General features: G+C 42.7%; 1 protein-coding gene across 5 annotated transcripts in view; it reads right to left on the bottom strand.

The window, feature by feature from the left end:
* The window catches only part of AMBRA1 (autophagy and beclin 1 regulator 1), a 136,259-nt gene that overhangs the window by 44,170 nt on the left and 68,335 nt on the right, over positions 1-23,754 (bottom strand). For all 5 annotated transcript variants that reach the window (XM_075502676.1, XM_075502675.1, XM_075502679.1 and 2 more), the window contains one exon: positions 7,213-7,323. In XM_075502676.1, coding sequence (XP_075358791.1) covers positions 7,213-7,323 — 111 coding nt within the window. The remainder of the gene's footprint in view (positions 1-7,212; positions 7,324-23,754) is intronic.

The raw sequence follows: 23,754 nt of genomic DNA, 5'->3' as shown, positions 1-23,754 counted from the left end.
GCATACTTCTGAAAGTTTGAGCTTCCAAATCAAACCAAGGCTGTAACTCAATGCTTTAACAAACCAATGCTGCTGCCAGGAGAAACAATCCCTGCCCTTTGTTTCCAACACTTCTGTGGAAAGAAAGCTACATCAGGGAACTGATATGGCTGAGAAATTACTGACTGTTGTCTAGGTCACTTTTTAGCCAGAACAGTTTCCCAACCTGGTATGCCACATGGCCACATAGACACTCGCAGCAGCAGAAAAAGAAGTCATCACAGGGAAGCAGACAGAACTGCTCCTTCTGCGGATTTAAAGCGCTCACTGAACCTCATCTTCAGTTCTTCTGGTCTCAAAGACATTTTTCCAGGAACTGCTTTCCTACATGGTTGAATATCAACTTCTACTGTTGCATTTAAGAAACTCCAATGAAAAAGACGAGGATAAAAAGTGGACTATGTAATTACATTCTGTACCAAACCACCTACACCTGTACTCTAAATTTATTCAACCATTTTTTTCAGTCTTGAAGCTGCTAAAAACAGTAATTTTCAGCCTAGTATAAACAGAAAGGTGCTGAACAGAAAAAAGGTAAATAATGGTAGTCACTGTCAGTGCTGTAATAACAGAATCTTAAGTTACACATGGCCCTTCAAAGAACAGACAGTCCAAAGATGACAAAATTCCCAAGTGCTTAGTCTGAAGCTAGCTGAACAGAAAGACAAACAGAATACTCAAGTACTCATGTAATCACAAGAGAAAATGGGCATCAACACAAGAACTGCAGTATACGCTGTGAACTAGCTAAAGGATACATGACAACAGGTTGCACTACTGTAATCCCCGTTAAATTGGGAGGATTCCTGCAGAATTCTTCAGTGACTCATTTCAAAACCAGTCCTATTTATTAGCTTTATCAATGAGCTAGGCACACGGTGGAGCTGGTTGATGAATTCTGTTGATAAAGTTGGGTAATTTCATTAACAGAGCACGACCAGACCACACAGTGAACCGAAGTACACAGAGACATAACAGAAGTGAAATGAAAGAATTCTAGAGCGTGTTAACATTTATAAACTTCTGCTTTACCTAGGAGCTTCTCAGTTGGAAATAGGAGAGAATCAACTTTGGTGACCATAGCAAAGACTGAGCCATCCACCCAGCATAACAGTGAAAGAGATGGCAATCCTAAACTGCACTAGGGAGCACACTTACAACAGAAATATCAGTGCTAATATACAACCTTGTGCTGAGACCACATGCAGAATACTGGGCACCATTTTTGTCGGTCATGTTCAAGAAAGATTAAACCTTAAATGGTAACAAGTCCAGCAAAGAGCTAGGAAGATGACTGGGGAAAATGAAACATGTATTTTATGTTTAAAAAAAAAAAGATTGCAAGAAAATGGGATTGTATTTACAAAAAATACCAGAAAGTAAGTGCCAGAAAAACATCAGTTCTCTTCACAAATAATGCTGACGGGTGAGTGGGTAAAAGCAGCACAGCCATTAAGTTCGGAAATTAGAAGATTTCTACCAGAATACCAAGATTCTAGAATAGTCTTTCAACAGAAGTGAAAGGGGCAAAGAATTTAACCAATTTTAAGACAGAATAAGAGGAACTATAGGGTGTGCTTGCCTAAGACTGCAAAGTGCTAGACTCAGTGGCTAAGGGGGTCCTTTCTCACCAATTCCTTTGTAGTTGTAATCTAATGAGCAGTGATCTAAAAAATTGGGAAAAAAAAAGGGGGGGGGGGGGGGGAGGAATGGGAACTTATTGGACAGGTGAATACTGGGACTCTCCCAGCCAGACCTGAGTTAACTACTTAAAAGAGAGCCAAGAAAGAAGGCCAGCAACAGGGCAAAACTACACATTACACAGGGAGAGCATTTGCCAGAGATATACACCTATGAAACACGCCCCACCACCACTCCTGCAAAAAACTTCGATTATTAGAAGAGAAAATATAGTCCAGCCCCTTTCTTTGGGGTCCAAGAACTGTTCTCTCTCATTCCTTTTCTGCTAGATGCTTAAGTTTTTGTCCTGCATCTCTGGGCTCAGGATGCAGTTTCCATGAGGTAGCCACCGTTTCTCTACAATGGTAACTACTGTCATTTGATGCTCAATATTGGAAGTAGCAAGATTGTATAGTTGCTTCATCAGACCAAAGGTATGGGTGTCATTTAGCCCAGGAACCCTTCTGTAGTCATGAATTCCTGGTGCTTTTCAAAGAGGTGCAAGAAGTTTTAGAGGGGACACATACTGATTTCTCTGGGCACATACGATGTTTCTTCCTTGTTCCTGTAACTATTGAAAATCATAGTCTATAGAATCCATGTCTCAGCTTTTAAAGTTTGGGATTTTTTAATCTAATGAAACCTTGGACATTCATAAGAAAAGAATCCCACATCTTTATTTTTGTAAGGTAAGAAATGCTTGTATTTCTTCTGTACCATTTACAGATTTAGGGACATTGCCATGTCTTGTACATATCCTCGCAGTTCCATGGCTATTTTTTTTTCCTTTCCAAGTCTCTAATCCTCTTCCTCATCTAGCATTTACTATATATCTTTTTAAAACAATGTTGGGTTTGGATCACCAGTCACCAAGAGTCTATTTGTCATATAGCACATGTTCACTCATTTTCTATGTACACAGTTTTTCCCTTTTTTTTTTTTTCCCCACCCGCCTACTTCAGCACAGCACAGAGGTTTTTGGTGAGCAGTCCACAATGATGGCCAACACGACTGCATGTCTTGTTCTTTTAAAAGTTTGTTGCGTATGGTGAATGCTTCTTAGCAAAACAGATTGTGAGCTCCCCTGCCAGAAGTGAACTATCTTTCCCCCTTGACGTGTGCCTGGAACATAAAACATCACAGATGCAAGTTGCACTGAACAAGAAAGAGTGACCTTTATTTCAGTCTTTCAAGATCTGATTCACACTGGCATTATGGTTCTTTGCTCTTCCCTCATTTACAAAGGATGAAGGACTCAGGTAGCACTTACACCTAGAACCAAGGGAGCCTACTGTGCCAGCAGAAAAAGTCTAAATGTGAGAGGCGGACATCTCAGCAAGGTTTCATTTTACGGAACAGCATCTAAGAGATTCCCAAGACACGGGGAGGATGAAGATACCCATGCATTTGACAAAACCACAGGCTATTTGATTTCTTTGAGCCTGAGGCCTGATCTATGAAAATGAAGCCAATACAGAAGATTTTAGGGAAAAAAAAATGCTATTTTTGGAAAACCATTTACAACAAGGCTGCCCTTTCATCTCTTGTTTTCTTTTGTTGTTAATGCAGCCACCGAGCTGACAGAACAGATCAAAAGAAACATCAGAGAACAAATTAATCAAGCTGTTGTGCCAACTTGGAGTGCTTACACCTACAGCATAATTACGCTTGAAGCTGGGGAAGGCCTGGAATGCCGGCAGCAATAGCACTGTTTGCCAAAGGAAAATAGTGCTGGGTGCGCCATCCATTCCTAGCCACTCTTAAGGATGACACTTTCTTAACAGCTGCTCCTGTTTAGCATGCTTTGTTTTGCCTTTTCTTATTTTAAGTTCTTCTGCATCCCACTGTGGATCAGTAAGTATTGATCACATCACCTTCCTCAAGTCCCAGCCAGTTTTAGAACAGGACAAATTCCTGATGCGTGACTAAGTGTGGAAGAACTAGACCAGTTCAACCACAAGGGCTAGAAAATGAAATAACGAGCAGTGAGTAGCATGAGAGAAACTATATTCAAAAGATATAAACAAGAGACAATACCTTCAAATATTTTAGCTGTGGAAAGCCTATATTCTACACTGTTCACCGACTCAATACTCACCTGTTAGCTGCTGGAAATTTTAAGGATCTGCAACACTTACTAGGAGAATATTAAATAAATGCCAGAGATAGCATTGTCTCTGCTGCCAAATAAATTCCCCACCCCAAAGCTGATATGACTGACAATTACAATTTAAGATCGGGTCATGTTCATTTCAGAGTTATTAAAGGCAAAACTGACAAAAGGAGAGAAGAAATCTGAAGCCATCTTTTTCCATTTTGCAATTAGTAGAGAAAGACAGGGCAGACACTAAAATCCCACAAGTCCCTGCAAAGCCATTTCCCCAAGACCATTGGAGTCCTCTTTCGTGCGCTTGCCGGATTGAGCGTTAGCGAGGTTGCTGCTGTGGAGCTGACGCCTGAGTCCAGGGCTCCGAAGGGTGCTGGGGCCCAGCCGCTGAGATCACAGGACTGTGCTAATCACACTGCTGTCACTTGCTCAGATGCATCCGCTTCAGTGGAAAACATCCTATTTCCAAACTATCTTTTCTTTGTTTAACTGTAACAGGAAGAAGAGCTGCTCAGAGATGGAGGTTGGCCACAGAGTCATTTCTTTGATGGAGAGCGGAGCTGGCAGGCAGTCCCAAACTTCACCTGCATAATTTCAACTGCCTGAACTCCCAAACCACTTGTGGCTCAAGTTAGTCCCAGGAAGCGCAATAGCCCCCTCTGTGTAAGCAGACTCTCTCACATGACCACCTCTGATTTATAGGAAATGATGGGGAAAAAAAAGGAGCTATTGAGATCACATGCTTTACTGGGAAAATAGTTTATTTCCAAGATCATGAAGAGTCAGAAAAAAATCCTCCAACCCACCACTCCACTGATACACATTTAGCTTCACAATATCTCTACAAATTTGTGCACCTTGGCAAACTTGCAGCTTGCCTTTGTTCTGTGCCTAGTCAAGCTTGGCAAGTACCTGTTGTAGGATGAGCACAGCTGCTACATCTTCATACATCCCTACTAGACCTTGGCAGAGGGAGATATGGCTAACAACCTAGAAATGCCAGAGTTGGGCTCAGCATGTAAAAAGGAAGAAGCAAAGTAGAACTGAACATTTCCAAATGGTAATAAATAAAGATGGACAAGCCAAGTACTACAAAGCACAAAGTGGTGAGTCAGAAGGGCTGGGGATGGGCTTGTAGCAGGAGTCCTGCCTGCAAGAAGGGCACAATGACAACAGAAACCATAGCCCAATTTCCAGCTAATTGGAAGCTATTTCAGAATGGAAGTGTCCTGGTAGAGGAGAGGGAGAAAATTGAAATATTGATGTCTTGAGAAGCAGATGGTTTTTATTTTCTATGGGATTCCATAAATTATAAACAAACATCTTAGGCTTTTTTTTTTTTTTTTTAAATCAGCAGCCTTCTCCTCAGCAGCCAGATGAGGCCAAAAAAAAAAAAAAAAAAAAAAGCTATTAGCAGCTGTAGCACTCTTCAAATACTTTACAAGCTTGCAGAGAAGTCCCAGAGAATTTAAGTCAGCAGCAAGAAAGATGACTCCCCCTCTGATTTCATCTTTATTCTGTTCCAGAGTCTGGCTGGACCACGGAAAGTATTGCCACCGCGTGGCAAAACGTCACCTTGAGCACTGATCCTCAGCCTACAACCTTATACTAGTACTACAAAGTTTGGCACTTAACAAGACACATCAAAGCACTGGCACACGAGTTCAACACAGTATTCTACTTTCAAGATGACACTGCGTGCTCCTTATCAAGAGACAGAATGGTTCTCCAGGACAAAATATAAAGCATCTTCCCCCTTTACAATGTCGGAGACTACTGTCTAGAAGCGGGGCTTTTATCTCTCACCAGGCTATAAACATCACACCACAACATTCTATACAATGTGAAGGAAGGAGATGAGACAGAAACACCAGATACTTCATCTCCAGGAATGACACAGTAAGAAAGCTTTTTGTAATGGGATGGGCTACTGGTGGCTTTCCCCCAGCTCCTCCGATTTCCCACGGACTGGGAGGTAAATGGCCCTGTACAGGTTGCCCAGAGAATCTGTGGATGCCTCATCACTGGAAGTGTTCAAGGTCAGATTGGACAGAGCTTTGAGCAACCCAATCTATTGAAAGACGTCCCTGCCCATGGCAGGGGGGGTGGACTAGATGATCTGTACAGGTCCCTTCCAACCCAAACCATTCTGTGATTCTATGATTTCAGTTCCCCATATCTCTGCTGCTATGGTGTCACTACATGTGCTCCTTTTGTGGGTTCCTTAAGCAACAGGACAGTACCCCCTAGAGACTTCTCTTGTCAGAGATGTAATTTCTGGAATTGCAGAACAGACAGGGCTGGGACTGGGAGAAACTTTTCCTTAATTCATTTCAGTGGCTACCTGTGAAAGCAGAAGTCTTTCTGAAAACAGAATTCCTGTTCTCCCTAGAAAGAAGTCAGTCCCTTAAAGCAGAACCCAATCTGTTTTTGCTGAGAAGTCAAGCAATGAATTTCACACATGCACAGAGATGGCCTAAGCTAAAAAATCACTGTACAAAGAAACATTAATGAATATCTACCTCCTATCTTCATCCCAGGCTGCCACAAATATTTCTGCAGCTGTACAGCAAGCTATATCAGGATACCATTCTGGGTTAAAAATAGCCGTTCTAGTCAAGTTAGTTTTAGCCCCGAAAAAGTCATTCCTTGATCAGCAGACCACAAGCATCAAATATTCTTGTGCCTAAGAAAGTCTCTTCCAGTGCAAGAGCTAGCTTATGCCACAGAACATATGTAAAACTATGGTCCAATTTTCACAAAGGGAAGGAGAGAATAAATAAATAAATAAATAAATAAATATCAGCAATATTGCTCATATTCTTGACCCAGAAGCAGCTTTTACCTGAGATATAGGACGAATCACTACTTTTGCAAATGGCTAGAAGGTACATCTACTTCCCCTGGGTTGCAACACTGTGGTAAGCAACAGACCAGGGCCCCGATTCCCAAAATGTATTGCAGCACTTTAACCCACACTAATGTCAATAACTTGTAGAATTCAGACCCAATTCATTAGCAGGTTCTAATGCAAAGGTATAAAGACAATATCCCTCTAGAAACTTGTTGGTAAAAGAATGAGGAGATTGGATACAGAATTCTTCTAAAAGGACTGTATATTCCTATAAGAATGCTCACAAAAAAGCCCCATTTATGCATGGATTTGCCGATAGCAAGAATACACAAGCTAGAGAGAGCAGGAGCAGCTCTGCATGCTTTTAGTCAACTTTCTCAAAAGGCTAAGCATTTTACAGTTTCCAATGCAATGAGACAATCAAGTAATCCAAGGCCTGCAACATACAGCTACCTTTGGAAGATCCTTGAGCTTATGGTAGCTCTGGTTGGTATAGACTTAAAAGAAAGTACTGGTGTCCTTTCCAGCTTACCATTGCTGATTTCAGGCAGATCAAATTTAGTGAAGTCCCACCACTGGAGCCGGTAGGTGGTGTTGGCAATGTTGCTGGCCACAGCTGACTGTCCATCCCCTATCACAGCACCTACAGAAAAGGGGGAAATAATTAGCAATTTAATCTCCAGAAGATTATCCAGAAAAGAGCTGGGGAGACAAAACCATAAAAAAACTTTCAAAATCCTATACAAAAACCTCTAGATTCTTAACGAAACCTTATTTACAGAAATGGCAACACCTCCTAAATAAGCCACAGAACACAGGAAATTAATAGGAAAGCACCTTCCTGCAACACATTTCTGAAAGAAAAGAAAGTTGATGAGAGATAAGACTTGCCCAGACTCACAGGGCAGAAATCCTAATCAATTCATTTGGTGCAAATGCATTCTACTTATTGGTACTAGCGAAGCTGTATTTTCACAGACCCAAAATTTTCTAGTACAGCTATGAAGGCAGACTAGAATACATACTAAGGAAAAGTGTTGCCCTGGCAAATCACACACATTTGTGGACATAATCCCTCCTACTACTGTAAACTCTGCTCAGAAGATACAGGTTGCCTACAATATTTGCCACACAATAATGACTGTAACAAAATTTTAGCAGGGAGGACCTACAAGCTGGCGCTACAGCCAGGCAGGGGCTGCCTTGACTCCAGGCAAACAATATGACCCTTGCTAGCCACCCAAGGATTTGGGCAACAGCCCAAAGCAGAAGACTAAGCAGAATACTTCAGAAACTAGCACAAAGAACATAATTTTCCAGGCAGAAAGGAACTGCCACTGGTAACTCAAGTCAGCATACATGTGAGAAAGCTCAGAGGCATTAAATGCAGTCCCTAGGGAGACAAGTGGAGAGAAGAAACAGTTCCCCCATAATAGTACTAGAGTCACAAATCTCATGCTATTTGCAGTCTCAATGGCCTTCATATACATGCAGCCCTTGTACTACACACACATGCTGGCAATCCAGAGAAACTCAAGGTAATAGAATTTGATAAGGGAGAGCAAAACAAGATCATCCCCAAGCACAAATAAGGAAAAGCACAGCCTCCAGAGTCTATGCAGTTTGGATTTCAGCATCTCCACACTTTCTCCAGTGGGAAGCATACAGAAAAGTCAATGGCTTCACTCTCCCAGAAGGGCTGGCTCAGGACTTTGCTGCCACAGCAGCAATAGTGGAAGAGACATCACTTTGACAACTCTGTATCCAGTACACAGCAGGCCAGCTGCCTGTGCAGACAGCTGAAAGCTTACTAGCTGCTATAAATGAAAGTGGTGTGGAGGAAGATGAGGAGACTAGGGTGGCTGGATTTTTACTTTTCTTATCAAATCCCAGCAGAACACTCAGGCTTGTTTTAAAAAAAAAAAAAAAAAAAAAAGGCTTGAAAACACACACACACTCTCTAACAGGGTTTATGTTTTCTCTGCAAAGTAAAGAACAAGGAGGGGCAGGGCAAAGTAGGGAAGCAAATTCTAGACCTGTGCCAAGAAGGCTGCTGATAGTCCTCTTTTCATCGATGAGCTGTCTCAAGTCCTGATTTTTGTTTCTGGAGAAAGCCCAGAAATACACCAAGAGCAAGACTTCTGAGCAGCCAGCTTTACACTGTGTACTCAGCTGTGCCAGGCCTCCAGCAATCAACAAACCTCCACTGTGTGTCTGTTCAGCCTCTGTATCTGCCTTTGTCAGACGTGCACGTATCATTTGGAGAGCAGAATTAAGAACATTTCGATTGCTCTTGCATATGCCCAAGGCCTTGTTCTCCATATCCCCCAAAACAAAGGGCTCCTCTGAACAAAAGATATGCACTGGAGAAAGCAGATTCAATGCATTAATGAAATTACATTTTGCAACCAGAAGTGGAAGAAGGACAATTAAATTTTATGTTGTTGCCTCGTCTTTAAAAGTCTCCTCATTGCAAGCCTGGGTTTAGTACACAAGGGCAGCTCTTCTGCTGTCTTGCCTCCAGCCACCAGGTGGAGAGCAGAAAACTAGTTTCTATACAAATTTCAAGCAGTGGGACTTGCTGCAGGGAAACAGTAACTATCATCACCAACTAGGTAGCAACTGCCTTACAGGACTGAGGCAGACAAGGAAACACTCTGCAAAGACAGGCAACAGAAGTACTACTCAAGGCACATAATTCCAGAACATTGACCTTATTACAGATGAACATTACAAAGTCATCACCTGTTTTGCAATGAGAACAACCTTTGTAGGCATACCAAGTAATATATAAACTGGAGAATAACATACCCTAGGAGAGTAATCGTGCATTCCCTCTGCATCACAGAAGCCTAGCAACACCACTAACTGCTCCACAAACAGCAAGTTCATCTGGCTCAGACAACTGTTGCACCTACTGCTACAAGTACCATAAATAAAGCTGTTGGCAAATGTTTTTGAATTTTTTTTTCTGTACAGATTCTGATCTTCTCATCTCTTTCCCTGGAACCTTCAGGTTAGTTACAGTTCATTTAAACCTCGCATCCCCTTCACCTCCAAAGGCAGTCACATCCTACACGGAAAAGCTAAAAATGGAAAAAAGCAGTACCTCCCCATCTACAGGACAGCCCGGCACAAATTTCAGAGCCAGCAAAAGCTATCAACTAATGCTAGTGCTTCAGGTAACAGATACCTTTATCAAAAAGATCAGGACCCAGGGAACAAGGTTCATAGAGTGAAAGGTGCATGTTCAGAAGGATTTGGTCCATTTCTCAAAGGCTTCAAACCAGTGTGCCTAATACTAATGGCAAATCCATGATCTACATGTTTTTATTAAGTAATTGCCTCTACTTATACTAATTATGTAATTGAGAAGTGTAATTATTAAATTATATCTAGCTACATATAACAAAGCAGAATAACATTTGTATCACAAGTCCTGCCAGAAGCCTCCCACATGCATGCATGCACTGCCCTACAGTAAAGAAGATTAAAAGCATGCAAACATTTCAGACATTGACTTTAGGGAGGAAAATACCCCTCAGTGCACAACTATGCTATCCTAACCTTTGTTGTTCACTTTTTCCGTTGGTTGATAGGGAAGATTTGAGACCATGGGTGGAAAACTTAAGAAAGTTAAAATCCTCACTACAGAGCTTTTGTTCACCGTGCAGTGTGAGAACTCATTCTCAGCTGGTTTTGCCCAGCCAGGGTTTCAGCCTGGGTGACAGCAGAAGAAGGTGCTGTTGCCTCTTAAGTTCTAGTGTAACCTGGAGGCAAACAACACACTTCAGCTTCTTAAATGTGGCCAGCAGCAGATCAGCTCTTACAAGCAGCGGTTCTCACCAAGCACTTGACAGTCTGTCCTGATTCCTGGGTCTTCCACTGTTTGACGGGATCACAAGTGACTGCAGTGGGTACCCGAGGGTCTCAGGCTTGTCATCCCCACAAATAGAATGACCTTTTACTGCAGAGATGTTGTAGACTTCAAAATGCTGAAATCCAAAGTGAAGGCCAATTGAAATGCAGTGAACGTAGGTTTGATTGGCAGCTTTCCTGCGTCTGTCTATCACTGCGTAATAAACACTGGGTGATGGCAGAAATGAAGATAAATGCTTTCAGCAGCCCCTCCTCCTCCCCCCACCGCCCCGATCTCCATCCACCCCCACTCAGCACATGACAAGAGAGTTTAAAGAGTGAGGGGCGGGGGGGGGAAGTCTTAACAAAGACTTTAAAAAAAATCCTCAAATCTTTTCTTATAGGCCACCTACACGTGACAGATATTTATCCGTCAGTCTCTATCCCCTCAGAGGGTCCAACTCATCTTGGCACGTGGAGAAATGAACCTTTGCCAGTCAGCTATTGCTCATTTATGAATCAAGCCATGCAAGCCAATGTCTGAGTTTAGATTGAAAGGGAAAAAAGCGGTGCAAAACCACTTTCCATGGCACTCCAGCACTCCTTCAGTGAAGAGCAGGATAATTCCAGACTACTACTATCAGATTTTCAAAGGAAGAGCTAATACTCTAGAGCTACACAGGCTTTGGGGTAGAAGTTTCAAGAACATGGAACATCGACATATTAGGGGAATTTCTTTCCCATGTATTTAACAGAAACCAGAGCTCAAATTTTTTTCTAGACTAGATCCTCTACTCTTAAGTTTTTAGTGTCTGGAAGGTCCCCTCATAGTAAAAGAAAAATTTATTAAGATGCTTACAGATAAGCTTGAGGAAGCTGGAGAAGTCCCTGAGCTAATTTGTGACTCAATTTGAGACAGCAATTAGGCCCTGGTATAAAATTCCCCGTAGATTAGTACTTGCATCTTTAAGCATGAGTACCTTTGAAAAGTAATTACCTCTTTATAGCTACAGTTACAAATGGGCTCAATGATACTGAGGTTATCCTGCACTTGCAGGAAGGATCTATCACAGCTGATGAGTTTTACATTTACTACTTCTAGATTTACTATAATCCAGGCTCCAGGAAGCCCAAAACACAGGACAAATCTATTTGACAAACCAAGGATAAAGCTCTTTGCTGCAAGAATACACCAGATTCTCTCAACCAGTTCTGAAGCAATTTGAATTCAGCTGAAATGTGACTACTGATCTCTGAAGCCGAGTGGAGATGGCTTCAGAGATCAGTAGTCACATCTCCAACCCTGAAGTATTTTATGGGGCAGACTGGTTTTGGGGACTACCTTTGATCACAGTAAATATATTAAATCCTGAATATGAATTTGACAAGTCCCAGCAAATCTCTATTCCAGGCTACCACAAAGACACTGCCTTTGAAGTGGCTGAGCTAACTATCTAAAACTGTGCTAATGCTGTAGAAACAGTATGCATAGCAACCTGGTATTTTCAAGGATTCATTTTGCTTGTTTTCCAATGTACCAGCAAGCTGTAAATAGGAAGAAGTGGGCAAACCAATTTTCATGAATGGATGCACAAAATGTTACTAAGGGTAGTTCAGCATATACTAAGCACTGAAGGGATCTTAGATTCGATGTTAACTGAGAAAGCTCCAAAGAGCTCTATGCTCTCTGAAGGCTGAACGCTTCAAAAGGCTATTATTTTTCCTTTACCCCAGATGTACAAAATAAGAAGAAATGCAGTTTCCCATTCATGCTCATCCCTATTGCAAAATTTCCTTTTAAAAGTAGCGATGCTTAGCATGCCGAGTTCCACAGTCCTATCAGCTATGGGAATTTGAGCAGGCCTCAGCTGCAGGTAGTGAAGATGACCATCCTAATAGGAGCTCAGTCAAGTGCCCAAGGGCTTCACTCACATTGTGAACAATGCAAGCATCATATAGGAAAGGGAATTTTCCAGCCACAAGTTTCAGACTTCAAAAGGATATCAGTTTATTTGCAAGAAACACAAACAATAAATGAACAGATGCTCTGCCCAAAGCCTCCATCCCCAGTACAGTCATGATGGCTCCTTGACATCTTACCTTCCTGACATTAGAGATCTTCCTTTGGCTGATCATATAACGATTAATACAAGAAGTGCATCTGGGAGGCATTTGTCTTTGATGGTAGGGTCCAGTTTTCCCTCAGGGAAATTAGAAAAGGTTATGGACCTTTTCAAATGCATTCCCCTCTTGTCTGAATTGTTCGCACTTCACCAAGCAAGCTGGTAATTTTTCTCCTTAAGAAAGAGAATTCCCGCTTCTCTGTTGCTGTTCACCCCATAGAGATACCCCTGCTCATGTCACCCTGCTACATATGGAATTTGGAAAATCAGATATGAAACAGCATGGTGAGTTTCCAGAACCAGCAAGAGCTGAGCCAGCAATATTCACATAGAACCTCTCAGATGAGGAAAACCCTGGATCTCCTCAGTGACAAATAAGGTATCTTATCATAGCCTTTGCATATACACATTGGAGCAAGCAAATGTCACTGTTTAGGAAGTCCTCGTCCTACTCAAGGTGACCAATGAGGAACAAGCAGTTTCATTTCCTTGCTGTAGCTACCTCAACCCTTTCAGCTACTGTTAGTGACAGATCATGTTCTAAGTCTCCAACTTGCCAAGAACTTTCTGCAAGCACCCAATAAAAGATATGCACTGCTGGACAGAAAAAAAACCAACCTTCCAAATAAATTGGAAGAAATTCCTTCTTTCTACCTCCTAAATCACTACCAATCTTCACCTCAAGTACAGCCTTGCCACAATGAAAGTCTGACAGGATTTAAAACAATTTTTGCACGCTATTTTTCATCTGTAAGATTCATAACCTCTCATACCATCAAAAAAAAAAAGTAAAGAAAAATACCATCTGAACTGTGGGCATATCAGTGTCTTACGCACACCTCACCTTAGTGATGAGTGGAGAGCAATGTAACTTGCTCAACAACTGCTGGAAAGGAGAAGGGATGAATGAGACAAGTGAGAGCCTGCCTTTGGCAACTGAACACAAAGTAATAGTTGTATCTTGTTACTATTTCATAATTATTTAGCTTATGCTTCAGATGATAATTCGTTTGCATAGTTTAAAAGTTCATTCTTACAGGGTAGTAAGTCAATTCACCAGAGAACCGAAGCCTCAAATCCTGCTTGCAAAAGAAGCAGAGCTGCAAGTCTCAGTGGTGGTATTCTTACATTTGTACAACTTGAAGCCGGTAAGTGCGATTTTCTTCTTTATCCCATTTGTTTAGGGACCACCATGAGGCTCCCGGAATTCTGATACTGGGTACAGTACTGGAATGGTATGTAAAGAGATGGAGGTGCTCTGTGAAGCACACAGGTGGAAATAAACATTATCAGGCTAGACAGTCAAGAGAAATCTTCCTACAAATAGAGATGCTGTATCATTAAAAGAGCTTGACAGGAAAAGGTTATGGAAACAGAAAGAAACATCTGTTACCATTGGCTGAAACAGCTCACAAGTTGTTTGAGAAGTGGGTGGGCAAACAAGCTTTCTTTTTTCTCATTTGGGCCCCTTGCTGGGAAGGGGAGTCAGGGCTGGAGTCTTCCAATCAGCTAACTGCTGGAGCTGTTAAAGGAAGTTTCTGCAGACACTGTTGCTTGTTTTGAGACCATTTCTTTATTTCCATGTGACAGCAGCATGTGTTAAAAGCATGCCTCATACTACCATATGATTCAAGCAGTAAAACATGTTTCCTACAGTATAGCCTTTTAGGGAAAATATTCAAGCACTAAAAATACATTCCAATCTGCATTTTATTTAACTAATGTTTTGTTTCGACCTTTTCTGCATATTTTCAGCCTTTTAGATGATTTTGTCTGCATGCATAACAAAGCCCTAACAAAAAACAATGAGTAAAGGGTTGGAGAAAGGGGTTTATGCTTTCTTCCTAATTTCTGTTACTCCATACACGATAAAATTATCTGATACTTACAGAATCAGCTATAAGGGCCATCAGCTACTGCCCTGGCATGGGAGTCAGAAACTTATTTATTGGAAAATACTGAGGAGATAAAGACAACTTTACCTTGCCAGTGTGAGGAGAAACAATAATCTAGGTTATAGTAATTTCTCCACCTGGATATCTGTATCAATCTACTAAAAAATCAGTAAGAAAATATATTTGAAATCAGCTCCCAAGCAACTGACTGCAAGAGAAAAGTGTTTTTCCAAATTAAACTGGAGGGAAAAGCAACTGAGGCCAGGACACACTGCTAGATAAAAAGGCAGAAGAGAGCTGAACTTCGTAGTGTCTAAAGAAACATGTATTCTCTTCTTTCACCTCTGTTTGAATCCCCACACAAGGGCATGTTCACAGCCCTCCTCCCTTCTAAGCTTCCAGAAACAGTAGGTGACTCTCCAAATCAAAACGCCACATCTCTCCTGCCAGAGTTTAAGTTCCACAAAATCCCTGTGAAGGTGAACTAGGAAGGTCTCAATAGCTAATTTGTGCTGCGTGTGGCTCGGGCTCCTCCCTCTGCCAACTCTGCCCCTTGCAATGCCTCCGCTCTCTCCCGTCACTAAGTCCCTTGCATCATTTCCAAGCCCTTCATTAAATGCTGTTGGAAGTCTGCTTTTTAACCTTCGCGTCTGTGTTTATTCTCTGCACAAAAACAGAGCGAAATCTGTGCCTGGCAGGCATTTCCTTTTGTAAAACTCCTTCTTCTTTCCCTTTCTGACTTTTCAGAGCATGAAATGTGCCTGCTAATCCTAATTGCCTCGGATGGAGAGTCTTGCAGAGACTAGACAAAGGGGGCAGCCTTCCACCAAGGAGCTGTAAGCAGGCACCAGACTCTAAGGTCTCGAGTCTCCAGAGCTCCCATCTCACTTCACCGCGTTTCTGAAGAACACAAGGACAAACTTCCCCAAGTAGCTATACAGGGAACAGGCACTTGTCTTCCCAGACTTCCCCTCTCCTGCTGAAATGGCCCTCCCCGCACAAGAGCCCATCTGAGCTCATTGTGCGACGTGACTCAGGCTGGGCAGAGTCCTCAAGTATTGCTGCTGTATGTCAAAGCAAAAAAGCTAAACATCTGACTTTTAAGGGTCATTTGCCTGTCTGCATCCCGGCGCCAGCTCTCTTACCAAAGAAAAAGTTTGCAAGGTCCCACTGGCACGTCCACAGTCGGCCTTTCCATTAGCAGTGCCTCAGCCAACAACACAGGCACTGAGAAACTGAATCGTTACGGTATTAAGACACTTTTGCCTCCAACAATCATTAAAGAAGTTAACTTTCTGGTCTAGCAGAGTTTGTCTGGATTCAGAGGAATATTTCCACTACAGCAACAAAAAACTCCTTCACAGGTTTGCTGTCGTTGCCTAACCAAAATGTCCTTACCACCCCAGGCTAATGCTTGTGTCCTCCACAGCTATCTCACCACCCACGCTGTCTACTAGGTCTACTGCAGTTCACTCGTCTAACGTAGACGTAACACAGTATCAGACTAATCCAACCTTGCCAAAACTGCTGTATATAGTTTTAGATAATTCAGAGCTCCTGCAATTTCTTGAGATTTTCTTGTAGGGACTGTTTGCCAAGACACTTGCCAACTTTAGGCCATATTCCACACAGGTTATGCTTTATTATCAACTCCATAGCTCATAAATTAGTGTGGCCACAGTTTCCATTCACACCGAATAACTCCTCTCCCGAGCAGAGGCTCAAATAGTGTCATAACAGCACTCCCATCTAACCAATATAGCTGTGCCAACAGATAGATGCAGAACAGATGCAGAAATGAGTGAAACTGCTTTTACACAGAAGAGCCTTTTTCATTGTGAGTGTGCATTTTAACTACATGAAATCCTATTAATCCAAACAAATCAGCAAGCCAAATGCCTGCTACCGCCTCTGCAGCTCTTACTGCAAGAAAGTGTGCTTAGCACAACTTTAAATGTGCGTGTCTTATGCCAAAACACTCATCTGCAGTGGAAAAAAAACTCAGCAGTATCTTCGCAGAGCACATGCATGCCTTATCAACCACCACATTGCAATAATACAAACTTTCACTAATCCAAGAAGCAGTATGTTCCCTAGAAGGGTTTGAATTCCTGAGATTTAACTGTGTATCAGTAAAACACCAAGCTTCCACACTGGAGCCACTTTTCATTGTGGAAATAGCAGTATGCAGTATTAATAAAAGCTCCAAGCACAGAAACACATTCAAAGCCTTGTCCTTGCCAGTGAATGGAAGACTTGCAAAAATTCTTACTATCCTTAAACACATCTCAGGACTGCTATATTACAACACAAGCCCTGTGCATCCAAACTTGCAATGAAAATGCTGTGTCAGCTTAGTGACACGGGCTGAGCTACAACCACAATACAGAGTGCTAAGCTAAACACGCTCAATGGTTGATTACATTTCACAGTCACAATATCCCATGAGTAGGGTAGGTCTGTTGAGGAAATACTTGTCTGTTCTGAATCTGTACTCGTCTAGGGAGGTTAAGATGATGTCACATGCTCTCAGAGAAAAATGTACCTCCATTAGTAAGAATGCAGGTCCTGACAACTTAAATAAACTCCATATAATAAACTAACAGAGTGTCTTAGGGCAAATGAACTGCTGACAGGTAGCATTTATGAAATATATTTTAAGGGTGCATTGTACCCATAAGAGCATCTTCTCATACTGGTGGGTCCTGCACAGCCACTGTGTCTACAAAGAAAACAGGCACTAACCTTGCATAGGGATTACAAAGCCGGAAAGGCATCGCTAAAGGGAACAATTTATGAGGTATCCCCAATCTGATGAGCAAAAGAGAAGGCAGGACAGGAACTGGGAAGTAAGCAGCCAGGTTCGCTGTTTTCTGGGTAAAGTGGTGAACAGGGAGACAACCAAAAAAAGCAGAAAACGAGCAAGTTGGGAAAACACAAAATCTAACAATAGTTTAACTAATTGGAAGGCAGTTTAAATTTAAAGCATGGAGAGATGGAAAGGAGGAAGGCCAGGCTGGAAGAACACAGTGGGGAGACCACATTGTTCCAACTGGAAAAAAACAAAGTAAAAGAAACCTGCAGCAAATAAAGTACTTGGCTCTTGCAATGTTTTGAATACCTTCTGATGGAGGAAGTTTTGAGGGCGGTTTGGCATGATCTAGGTGACAGCAACGGAAACAAGACTTATTCCTTATCGCCACTAGCTTTAATGCATAAAGTAGGTTCCAGCACCTCAGTGAAACCGCAGGGATCTCTGCATAGAGCCAATGAAGAGATTCAGGCTCAAGGGGTGACCCAGATCCCAGAGTATGTGGAGCAGGACTGACGAAGCACGCTGGTCCACACCCTGATGGACCACTGTGTAAGAACATGAAAGTAACAGTGCGACATTCAGAACAATGATGCAGTGTCAGAGCTCCCAGAGGGCAGCAGGACTCCATCAAGGAGTTCAGCCAAGCTCATAACCTTGCAGTAACTTCTGTAAACCAGTGCCACAGCTGAGTTCAGCCCAGACAGGTCCAATCCACTGCAATTACAAAAGCGACTACAAGATGAAAAGAGACTAACACTTTATCCCATTATTTTAAGAAATATTAAAAGTCAAACTCAAAGCCACACACAGAAAAACTAAGACCTAAGCTCAAGGCAGCAGAAGTACATCCTAGCTACTCAGCATGCAGGCCCTGCACTGCACAACGGATGGATACTTCAGATGGGTTTTATTTCTTTTTAGGGCAGACCTGACCTTAATCCAGCTTGAATTAGCTCATAATACTTCCAGAGGATACTAAGCAGACCTGTCCAGGAAGCTGCTATACAATACAACCACCACAGCTACTCCACACAGCATTTATAAGCAAGAGTGGAGGGAAATTCAGACGATGAAAATAGGGCAATCACAATTTACTGGTTTGCAATAAGATTTTAGATTATACACTATTGAGATTTGGCGCGGGCCATACTTTAGTGGAGGTAGGGGTCACAAACTAAAAAGAAACTGTGGTGAGAGGCTCCAAGATCTCATCCTCACAGCAGCAGAGGCAGAGGTCCAGCTCCTACCAGATCAATGAATCAGCAGAGGTACAGTCTAGAAGATGCTGAGCACTCCAGGTTAGCCTCTCAGTCCTAGGACTCAGTGTAAAATCACAGTCCCAAAGGACAATTTTATACAAGCCTCACAAGAGGACAGCAGAAGTTAGGCAGTAGCTCACTGAAATCACAGGAGCAGGGAGACCAACATCCAGTTACAGTAAGTTTCTCTGCAAGCAGGGAAGTTACAACAGGGCTTTACCTTCAGCTTTCACCGTTTCCTGTGTCAACAGACATGCATGTACCTAGTGATCGAGGGGTCTTCTGTGGAACCTCAGCGGCCAAGCTGGGCCAGGAAAAGATAGAAACACACTCCACTTGCACCCCTTCTGTGCCTTCCACATAGAGAACCCAATCAAGTCCTTAGCAATACACTTTCTCACCTCACCTTTCAAAATCTTTGCAAATCTGTTCATTCCATGTGGCCTATAAGCTCTTTCTCTAAACTTTCTGTTACCGACTCCCTCCCCACCACAACTTATTGTCTTCCAGCATTTACTATCAGCCCTTCTCTCTCATTTCATCTCGCTATGATTTCCAGTCTATAAGCACTGTTTGTTATCTGTCTGCCCTCAGCTCTCTTTTTCCTGTGTCTTCTTTCCCTTCCACTCTGTCAAAGTAGTTTTGGATTTCCTTCATGCTTTTCAGTGTCCTCATATCGGGGGTATAGGGGTGTGTACGTGTGTGTACGTGTGTGTGTGTGTTGGGTGTTTGCCTCCTTCCCCCAGTCATGCTCCCCACCGGATTTTGAGCCTGACCCACCCCTGATACCAGTTCCCATTCCACCATCTATTGCGAGACAACTCTAATGAAAACTGTCACCAGAGCAACTCCCTCCACTACACAACTTTTCTCATCTACTTCTACTATGGCACCTCAGGGAAGACAGAGAGATCTGGCTGGGTTGGTCTGTCATGAACCAAAAGACAGAACCTCAAACAATTTGTGTGATCCTCAAACAATTTGTGTGCACGCCAGGAGACATCACATGGATGGGTGCATGCATGCCCACACCATGAATGCTAATATGAACAATTGTTTGAAAGAAGACAAAGTGTTTCTCCAGCTTAACTGAAACCCACGCCTGCAATCCCAGCTGCCTCGTCACCACCTTTGACTCATTCCTCAAACCCTCCCCTCCTCCAGCCTCCATTTCTCTCTGTGCAGAATCTCAGTTGCTTATAAGAAAATTACAAAGTCACAGAATCACAGAATCATATAGGTTGGAAAAGACCTTTAAGATCATCGAGTCCAACCATAAACCTAACACTGCCAAAACCACCACTACACCATGTCTCCAAGTACCTCATCCAAACGTCCTTTAAATACCTCCAGGGATGGCGACTCAACCACTTCCCTGGGCAGCCTGTTCCAATGCTTGATAACCCTCTCGGTGAAGAAAAATTTCCTAATATCCAGTCTAAAGTGGATATCCAGTCTAAAGTCTAAAGTGACATTACTTCCTCCATCCTTTCAACCTTCTCTTCCACTCCTGCTATTCATCCCATCACATACAGAAGCATCTTCCCAACCCTTCTAAGCACTCCACCTGCCTCTATGATTTTTTTCCCATCTCCCTATTTCGTGCCAATTTCCATCCCTTGCCATTTGACAGTACACATTTGTATGCTCTTCTCTTTCCTCTCACAATACAAACATGCATTAACTTCTTGCATCTCTAAATTCCTCAGAGACTCTGCATCACAGTTTGGATGCCTAGGGTGAGAAGGGGAAATGCATTTACCCCCGTGTTCTTCTCATCTCTAGCTCTCAAACTGCACCATGTTAACTCCTTGCAGTCACTTTTCTTTTTCTGACAAGTCCAGTTTGGATCCTCTCCAGCCTACCTTCCATCTCACAAATACTACTGAAGCTGCTCTACTTCTAGTGACCCCTTCCTGGTCAAAGCTCAGGACTAGTAGTCTAATCATCATCATTATCTCTTACTTAGCAAAGGTGGTAACATTTTTGGATTACTCCTCCCTTGTCTTCTGTGAATGACTTGCACTGCTACCACTCTCACCACCCCAAAAGATGCTGAAGGAGACAAATGAGCAATTATGAACATCACCACAACTTCTTCCACACTGATCTGTGCTTGCTGCCAGCTCTGAAGTTATCTAATGGGTCATAAGCCACACCTATGTACTCCTTCCCACCCATTGCTGCAAAAACAGGTGGGTTGAAGCAGTTTGATACAGCTGAAATTGTACATAGCTTCAGGCAGCGCTTGAAGCAAGTGAAAGAGGTGTGAACCTCGTTCCCAGATCAGCAAGAACTGGACTCAGAAGCCAGGTTACCAGGGAACTCAGCAGGACTTGAGAGCCCAGAGCAATTACATTCGTAGAGGCTGGCCACAGCTCCCGCTGATTGTGGATGCTCAGAAACATGACAACTCCTGCATGCCAGGGCTGCTGGATTACAGCCCACACCGAGCTCAGGAGGAGAGTGTGTCAACCTACTGCTCAAGAAAGCAAAATACAGCTTCGTTTAGTAGCACAGACTTGCAGCTCCAGCTTAGTTCAAAACCAACTCTTTGAGCTCCTGCAGACACTGGAGACCATTCCCTCTTCTGCCCCACTCCAGAGGTGGTGGTACACTAATTTAAAAAAAAAAAAAAAAAAACAAACCAGAGGGTGGGGAGGGGGAGACATATATGAAGTACACCTCCACCATTGGTTCCTGTTTATGTTTGTTAGTGTACAAAATCTCCTGCTGTCTGCATTTACTTCTGATTGAGTTCTGAGGCAATGAGTTAAAAAGCTGGTATGAGTTTATATAGTGCTCTCATCCTGACTAGGGCCTGTGTTTGCTATTGCACAAATACTGTTTCAATCCTCTGCTTGGTTTTCTTTAAGAATTTCTCACGCAGGACACTTACCACCTTCCACATGTTTAACACTCCAAAACCACTAACAAGTGCAGCTTTTATGTTCTGGGAAAAGGCCACAGCCTAAATTTATTTCCCTAGGCTCTGCCCTTGCCAAGGGCATGTTCTAAAACTCCTCCAGCATCCACAAAGAGCAGGTGATTTCTCAATGTGGTTCATGTTAAGGTAAACCACACAGGTAAGGTAAACCCATCTGGGATGAACAAACCCACAAGTCAAAAGTAACTCCAGAGAGGCAGGCAAGTTGTGACTAACCTCACAATACCTTCCCCCACACATCTTCCCCCATAATCAAGGAAAGCCAGCAGGCCAGAAGCATAAAACCAACAGAGCAAGCTGAGGTAGTGATACTATGTGGAGGGAAAACTATCACTGCAGAATCTAATAGCTAGCAACAACCTTTGATTTGTACACATTAAGTGATAACATATTGATACGCTAGTGCTCAATTATAAAAAAAAAAACCTCCAGGGTAGCAAGCAGAAGGATCAAATGGTACAATCCTATCTACGTGGGAAAGGGAGCTGGAGATCAGTACACAGCATCCTTATCAGACCCATTATACAACATACAACTATGTTGCCATAGCAAGAGCTTCCTCCATCTTTATGGCAGGGTGGCTATAAAAATGTCTATGAAGATATTCTATATTGAGCGTAGTGAATCTGGCTCAGGGTTTGGCTTTGCGGTGGTTGGTTCCCCCCCCCCCCATGTAAAACACGTAAGCAAAAAATCATGACTATTCTCTTCAAAGATGACAGCCAAATGCGGCAGGCCACTGAGAATTCCTACCCCTCCGCACAGCAGATCGCATGGATCCCTGCCTCCCCTCTGTGCTCTGGAGCGTGGGTAATATTTTTTTTTCCCCCTTTAAAAAGGAGGCAGCAAACTGTGGGAAAATACTTTTATGGCTAAGTAAGCTTTACCACCCACAAAGAGACAGGTCCCCAAGGGACCCTCACCGCCCACAAAAAGATGAGCACTTCTGCAAAGCCTTACCCCTTCTGATATAACGATATCTAGAAATTCATCGCTTTAACAATGCACACAAAAGGAATCAGCCTGTACCCTTCACTTTCAAGAACATCATCATCTCTTCTCCAATGCCCTTCTGAATCTCAGAGCCAGCTTTAGCTTCCCAGCCACCAATACAAAGAAAGGCTTATTGGGACAGTCTGCATCAGCAAATACAATATACAAGCTGTCTTAGATGCAGTGCTCGCTTCCATCATGAGGCACTGGAACAGACTACAGCTTGTGACATGATGCAAATGGCTAGTGGGACCTCTCCTGCACTGGGACCGCTGAAGACATCCCATCAAGACTCCTGTACGTGTACCAGGAACTGTGGGACCAGTACTATGGTCATAAACTTCCCCTCGAGCCCAGGCAACAATTTTGCTAGTTTAAACACTCCAGGTCTTAGAAAAAACCCACCTGTTTCAGCAATTAGCTACCATAAGGTAAGTGATGAACTTTATGCAGCAGGACTTCAAGAAATAAAGAAACCTTACCACCACCACTCAAACATCTGCCATTTGTTTCCAGTCTAAATTGGTCTGACATCAGCTTCTGCATCTTTCTATGCCTTTTGTCTACTGAATTAAAGGGTGCTCTATAAGAACTCTTTCCCTCACATAGATATATCTAGACCAATCAAGTAACAACAACTACCTACACTTCTTTGATTAGCTAAGTACATTAAGCTTATGTCATTCTATAGCCAAAGTTTTCCTCAGCTGATTCTTCCTTCAGCTACGTTGAGCCTTTCTGAAGTGCAGACACAAGAGTCGCACACGGATTTGCACACCATCTGGAATGGTGTTGTTAAGACCACATAAAAAGATAACAGCAGTTTCATACTCCCTGATATTGCCTGCCTATATAAAGTCTTAGAGCTATGTCACCATGACAGGAATTCATGTTCCCTTGGTTCACATGCAATTCCCCAAAGACATTTTCAGAGTCACTACTTTGCCCAAAACAAACCTTCACAAACTGCAAATGTGATACACATTGCTTGTCCCAAGGTATCTAATCTCATTCTGGGCTGTAATAATATTCACTTATGCACAACGTACCATTGCTTGGATCATCTCTGGGAATGAAGCGACTGCAGGAAAGATCTGCCCTCCAGATAAACAGATTGAGATTGCCACTGTCACACTGCATATTTTACTACCTATAGATGGAAGTGGATTGACCCCAGACCCCAA

This window comes from Mycteria americana, chromosome 5 (genome assembly GCF_035582795.1).
Source record: "Mycteria americana isolate JAX WOST 10 ecotype Jacksonville Zoo and Gardens chromosome 5, USCA_MyAme_1.0, whole genome shotgun sequence".
NCBI lineage: Eukaryota > Metazoa > Chordata > Aves > Ciconiiformes > Ciconiidae > Mycteria > Mycteria americana.
Note: the sequence above shows the minus strand (reverse complement) of the source record. Positions and strands in the feature narration are given on the sequence as shown.